Consider the following 6,842-nt stretch of genomic DNA (forward strand, 5'->3'; position numbering starts at 1 on the left):
GCCTGTAATCCCAGCACTTTGAGAGTCTGAGGTGGGTGGATCATGAGGTCAGGAGTTCAAGACCAGCCTGACCAAAATGGTGAAACCCCATCTTTACTAAAAATACAAAAATTAGCCGGGCATGGTGGCAGGTGCCTGTAATTCCAGCTACTCAGGAGGCTGAGGCAGGGAATTGCTTGAACCCAGGAGGCGGAGGTTACAGTGAGCCATGATCAGGCCACAGCACTCCAGCCTAGGTGACAGAGTGAGAGTCCGTCTCCAAAAAAGAAAAAAAAAGAAAATGAAGGGTAAAAGAGAGAGAGTTTGTACCCTCCAGAATCCTCCCTGTGGCCCTCTCCCTCCTGGGCTCAGAGAGTGGAATTCATCCAGAGCTGACTGCTGCTCGACGGGGCTGACCCCATCTGTTGGTCAGTGAGTCCCGTTCTTTTCCACTTACCATGCTGTGGTTTAGATGATACTGATATGTTGGGAGGCTGAGGCAGGAAGATCACCTGAGGTTAGGAGTTTGAGACCAGCCTGGCTAACATGGCAAAACCCTGTGTCTACTGAAAAATATAATATTGGCTGGGCATGGTGACACACACCTATAATCCCAGCTACTTGGAAGCTGAAGCAAGAGAATCGCTTGAACCCAAGAGACAGAGTTTGTAGTGAGCGGAGATCTTGCCACTGCACTCCAGCCTGGGCAACAGAGCGAGACTCCATCTCAAAAAAAAAAAAAACCAGATACTGTTGTGTTTCACGGTAGCTGCCTGTTCTAGCAACCTGAGTGATTTCTTTCTTCTTTTTCCCCAGATGTTGGGACCCTGACAGACTTACCGGGGTTTGTACATGCTGGGGAGGAGACTTCCTTTTGGGGGTGACCACATTCATCTGGGCATGCCTGCAGCACTCTTGGCCCATGGACCTGAAGGAGAAGCACCTGGTAGGCCATATCCTGTTACCTTATAGATATTGTCTGTGTGTCTCTGTTGAACTCCCCCTTCTTGTTTTTGCCTGGGAGGTCCTAAACTGGGGGCTTTAAGCACAAGTTGAGGGAGGAGGCATGGCTCTGAGTCTTGGGGGATGCAACTGTGACCTCTCGGCTGGAAAGCACAGACTCACGGAGCTATGAATAAAGGATGAAGGTGGACCTATTAACCGCATGGGACCAGGGTTTCTGATTTAGGTTGGCTCCAAGCCAGTCTTCCACTTCTTGCCCAGGGGTGTGTAATTTAGTTTGTTTGCCCTTTGCTAGGGCGATGTCCTAACCTGCTGAGCCGTGCTGAGGGCTGTTGGGCACCCTCTCTGTGGTTAGGGAAGAGCTCCCCAATCAGACTCCAAACACAGCTGCCTAATCAGCTGGTGGTGAGCAGCCAGGTGGCCCAGGCCATCCATAAAATCGGTCTTCTCCTCCCAGCCTGGCTTGGCCCAGCTTCCATGTACATCATTTTTGGATGGAGGTAGAGTTGTCAATCAGAAAACTCTTCTCCCTTGACAAAGGCTGCCCCAGAGGAAGTCCTTTTGTCTCTTGCCTAGCTTCTGCCACACCTTCCTAATAGATTCTTTCTGTCTCTGCTCATCAGCCTCCACATGGCTGCCACAAAACTGGTCAGTGGTTCTACACCACCTACTTAACCTTTAGTGTGTACAGAGCCCTCCAGAATCCTGCTCCTGCTCATGCATTTGGTGTTCCTAGCCTCCCTGCTTTGACTTTAGCTCTAGTAATTACCTCTAAAACGCTTCCCACCCCTTTTCCTGGAAACTTCTGTTCTTCCTTCAAGACCCAGTTTTGGTATCATCTTCTCCACTTAAGTCTTCCTTCCTTCCAGAGGTCCTTTCTTTCAGCATTCATAGTACCTCCACCATTGTACTCACTATTCTATTGAAATAACTCATCTCTTCCATTCATCTCAATATCCCTAGCTCACAGCACCGAGCCTGGCATGTAGCAAGGGCTTAGTACATATTTATTGACCTGAACTTCTGAATAGTGATCTTCCTTCCAGGGAGATCTTGGGAAGGTCTGGAGAGGGGGCTGTGGTCTCACTCCCTGGGCCTCTGCTAGCACCGGGCTGGCTGACTGCTTCCTGTTCAGCTCCAGGCCTCCTGTGTCTCTGGACCAGCTGTGCAATAGGCTTCTGGAATTGAACTTGAAGCAGGTGTGCTTGGCCTCCTGTTCACAGCCACCTCTGGGTGCTCAGCAGATATCCACCCTAGCAGTGATTGGCACAGATGGAAAGCTACACTTGCCTCTCTCCTAGCTGGGAATAAGATCAGAAGGTGTCTTAGAGGAGTAGGCTTTGGAGGGGCTGGCCTAGTGGTCATTGATGGTAAGAGGGTCGTCCCCTGCAAACAGCCGCAAGGGTTCTGCGCTGCTCAGTTCCAAGGAGCACATCCCCAGAGGCTCTGCTGTTATGTAATGCGGTGGCCTGCCCGGGTGAGGCTGAATGCCCCCAAAACAGAGGATGGTATTGTCTTCTGGTTCCAGCCAGAACCACTGAACACTAGTGCCTAGGGTATGGGAGAAATAAAGTTCTGTATCGAGGGGCTGGCTTCTCTCTCCAGCCTGAGGGAGAAGACTTGAGGACCCAGCTGGATAGTTCTCAGGGGCCATTTTTCCTGGAGGGTTTCTCTTTGTCCTCCTTCTCTTTCTGGATAGGTGAGCCCTGACCTGGAAAGCATCGTCAGTCATCACTGGCAGTCACCATACTATGGAATGGCAGCTTTGGGTTGGCAGAGCTTTAGGCACCAGGGAGGTGGCCCCTGGCTTAGAGAGGCTTATTGTCTAGTAGAGGAAGTGATAGTGCAAACAGGCTGGGCACAGTGGCTCACGTCTGTAATCTCAGCACTTTGGGAGGCCGAGGTAGGCAGATCATTTGAGACCAGGGGTTCGAGACCTGCCTGGCCAACATGGTAAAACCCCGTCTCTACTAAAAATACAAAAATTAGCTGGGCGTGGTGGCGCGTGCCACTAATCCCAGCTACTTGGGAGGCTGAGGCAGGAGAACTGCTTGAACCCAGGAGGCAGAGGTTGCAGTGAGCAGAGATTGAACTACTGCACTCCAGCCTGGGCAACAGAACAAGACTCTGTCTCAAAACAACAACAAACAAAATGGATAGTACAAGCAGTAAAGTAGTAGGACCTAGTAGGGCCTCTAGCTGAGGTAACTTGTGAGTTGTATAAATGGACTTATAAAGATGATCTCAGCCGGATACGGTGGTTCACGCCTGTAATCCCAGCACTTTGGGAGGCCGAGGCAGGTGGATCACCTGAGGTCAGGAGTTTGAGACCAACCTGGCCAACATGGTGAAACCCTGTCTCTACTAAAAATACAAAAATTAGCCAGGCATGGTAGTGTGTGCCTGTAATCCCAGCTATTTGGGAGGCTGGGGCAGGAGAATCTCTTGAACCCGGGAGGCGGAAGTTGCAGTGAGCCAAGATTGGGATCACACCACTGCACTCCAGCCTGGGGGACAGAGCAGAATCTCTAAAAAAAAAAAAAAAAAAAACAGATCAGAAGGTGTCTTGGAGGAGTAGGCTTTGCAGGGGCTGGCATAGTGGTCATTGATGGTAAGAGGAGGGTCATCCCCTGGCTTAGCCCACGAGCAGTTTGGCTCAGAGATAATTCTCTGCTTCTGATCCATTAGTTCTGTCTCCTTCAAAGCCCTCACCCCTGTCCCCAGTCCTCCAGCCCACAGTGGCCCTGCTGTAGCAGTGACAGCCTGGGTTCCTGCTGCTTGGGTGCAGGGTTCCCTTCTCCATTTGCTGAGGTAGGCAGCGTAGGAAGGGAGGCAGGGCTCAGAGAGGGCTGCACTGGGGTCTGCACAGCAGGTAGGCTAGTCCCTGTGTGCTATTCTTTCTGGGGCCTGTCACATAGAAGGGACAGTGTTTGCGGACTTGTAGCTCCCACCCAAGCAGCGCCTCAGGAACAGGAGAGAGGGGACAGGAGTCTTTCTCTTTAGCTACAGCCAGATTGCAGAGCAGCAGCATCCTCACAGTGGCTGGCATGGAAGCTGACCCCCACTGCCAACCTTTCCTGCTCTCCATGGAGTCTTCCTGTTCTTAACCTCTGGACTGCCTGGGCCCTCCCTTCTGTTCTCACTCAGCACTCTGTTTGGGGGCCCCACAGGGAGCTGCGCTCATGAAAGGGAATGGGGAGGCTGGCTTGGGCTGCTGAGGCTCCTGCTTCCCTGCAGCTTGAGATGGTGTCGTCTAGGAAACGGAGGGCCCTGGAGAAACATGCTCAGGCTCCAGCTCACACTCTCCAGCTCTGGAACCTGTGAGACTGTTTCCTCTCTCCTAGGGTGTGTAACCCCATTATAAGGATGGCTTTAGGCAGAGAAGTGTCCCATCCACTCCTCATGCCTTGGTCCCTCCTTCACCCAGGGTATCTGTGCTGTGAGCATCCCGTATGTCAAACTCGCGGTCCCTGAATGATGCCCCTGGAGCCACGACTGACTTAGGCTCTGCCTGATGCTCTGGCACGTGCTGAGGCAGGAGCTCCAGGTATCTGGCCTCCTCTCGGCCTCAGGGATGCAGGGCCTGGGCATTCCTGGGCAGCCTCATGGGCCCAGCAGCACTTGGGCAGGTGTGTCTGAATGTATTGGGGCATCACTGGTTGCTGGCCCAGCTCTTCCCTGCATGGCTGTTAGGGTGTCCATGCTACCTGGCAGGAAGGTGTTGGAGTCTTCAGAGGCCCTTTGGGCTGGCTCTTCCCTCCCTGCTGGATCCTTCCTTCTACCAGCTGCCTGGCCTTGGGCTTTGCCTTCCTAGAAGTCACTGCTTGAGTCTTCTCAGAGGCCAGTCCATCCCGTCCCCCTCCACACAGGATGTGCTGCTATTAATAACCCACAGGTCCCCCTCCCCTCCTTCCTGCAGCTGTAACTATGGAAAGGGCTGTTGGCTTGGCTCCGTGCTGGGGAGCTGATATGTGATTTGGGGGGTTCTTGTGGATGATGGGCTCACCCAGTGACTTGGGGACAAAGGACAGGTAGTTTGGGAAGAGAGCAGGGATTTGTGTGTCCCAGGGTTCCCCTTGATACTGGCAGTAGTCTTCAGGTTTCTGGGACAGGGGCAGTTTCTCCTCCATCTGTCCCTCTGTCTGTCCATATCCTAGCTGCATGGTGCCCCTCAGCTCACCCCACAGTGGCCTCCTCTGAAGAGCAGGCCAAGCTCCTGCATCTGGCAGCATATCGGACAAACTTTCTCTTCTCAATGCTCCTGTTTCCTCCCTCCTTCTCTTTCCTCTCCTCCCCTCCCTCCCGCCCTTCCAGGGCTGCTGCCTCCTCCTCCCTCCCTGAATCCGCAGCGTGACTAGAAATAGGCTGAATTAATCAGCAGATTGAAGCTCTGCTCTGCTGCGCCGATTCTCCGCAGCACCCTGCTCCTTGCTCACACACTCTCAGCTGTCTCCATCTCTTCTCTTCTCTTCTCGCTCTCTCTCTTCACCCTCCCCACTTTGAGGGAGGTGTTGGAAGTTCTTGCAGCTGACTGCTTGTGGCTCAGGCTCTGGCCCATGCTCTTTAAGCAGGCAGAGCTATGGATGCCCCATCAGGGCAAAGGCAACAAAGTGAGTATGCTAGCGGGGCTTTTATGCTTCTCTTTAAAATGCTGTGTTCTCTGCTTTGTGTGGGAGTCTTTGGGTTAGCGGTTGCTGTGAGAGTCCTGAAGACAATGCAAAATGGGAGGCTGCTTGAATGAGCATGGGTAGCCGGGACCTGGGAAGGGGACTGGGAATGAGAGCCAGAAGGCCAGTGTGCCTGGGGACCTGCCAGCCAGGTGCCCGAGTCATCCAGAGCAGGACTGGACCCAAGCCTCCCAGGGGATACCCTGCCAAGGCATGTGAGGACCTGGGTTTCCATGCACAGGTGACAGTAGCTCGGGGCCAGGATGCCATCCCTCCTCAGGGCCAATGAAGGCATTTTGAAGGCACAATGAAGAACCACGTGGGGAACTAAGACAAGAGCCAACAGGGTGGGGAAGATTTTTTCCTAGGTCCTGATGGCTACAGGAGGTGGGGAAGAATGTGGGTGAAAGTGTTAAGGTCAGCATGAGCCAGGAAGAGGAGGAAGCAGCTCCGCTCGAGGCTCTGATTTGCCTGGCTGCAGACAGAGTCCATCTGTGTCTGGCTCAACTCAGAAGAGTGTGTAGTGGCTGAATCTCTGCTTCCGTGATTCGGGCATTGTGTGGAGTCCAGCTTTGTGTCCCTTCCATACCTGCACTGACGACAATAGTGGGGACCCAGAGAGGGGGCCAGGCTTGAGATGGAGTTTCACTATGTTGTCCAGGCTGGTCTCGAACTCCTGGGCTCAAGCGATCCACCCGCCTTGGCCTCCCAAAGTGTTGAGGTTACAGGCATGAGCCACCACGCCCAGCCAGCCAGTTCTAATTAGTAGTTATCTGCTATTGTCAAGGCTGAAGGTCAAAGTCTAAATTCATAACCTGTCTACCTGAGCCTAGGGGACCTTGATTCTGTTCCTCCTGAGACAGCTGGAGTAGAAAGGAGAGCAGCTGCTGTGCCCAGAACACCATGCAGGAGCTCTGAAAGGGGACAGGGCGGCCGGGCGCAGTGGCTTATACCTGAATTCCCAGCACTTTGGGAGGCCGAGGTGAGCGGATCACGAGGTCAGGAGTTCGAGGCCAGCCTGGCCAACATAGTGAAACCCTGTCTTTACTAAAAATACAAAACTTAGCTAGACGTGGTGGCGCATGCCTTTAGTCCCAGCTACTGTGGAGGCTGAGGCAGGAGAATCACTTGAACCCAGGAGGTGGAGGTTGTGGTGAGCCATTGCGCCACTGCACTCCAGCCTGGGCGACAGAGCGAGACTCCATCTTTTTTTTTTTTCTTTTTTTTTGAGAT

The 6,842-nt window shown here is 53.2% G+C and overlaps 1 protein-coding gene across 2 annotated transcripts in view; it reads left to right on the forward strand.

The window, feature by feature from the left end:
* KIAA0195 (KIAA0195 ortholog) overlaps positions 1–6,842 on the forward strand; it is a 52,653-nt gene that overhangs the window by 22,764 nt on the left and 23,047 nt on the right. Inside the window, exon 2 of one of the 2 annotated variants that reach the window (XM_011945148.1) lies at positions 796–925. In XM_011945148.1, the coding sequence (XP_011800538.1) occupies positions 902–925 (24 nt within the window). In that variant the 5' untranslated portion in view covers positions 796–901. Of the gene's footprint in view, positions 1–795; positions 926–5,315; positions 5,553–6,842 lie in introns of those variants that run through there. The other variant, XM_011945069.1, reaches the window with a different exon arrangement.

Source organism: Colobus angolensis, unplaced genomic scaffold (genome assembly GCF_000951035.1).
Source record: "Colobus angolensis palliatus isolate OR3802 unplaced genomic scaffold, Cang.pa_1.0 Scaffold1, whole genome shotgun sequence".
Lineage (NCBI taxonomy): Eukaryota > Metazoa > Chordata > Mammalia > Primates > Cercopithecidae > Colobus > Colobus angolensis.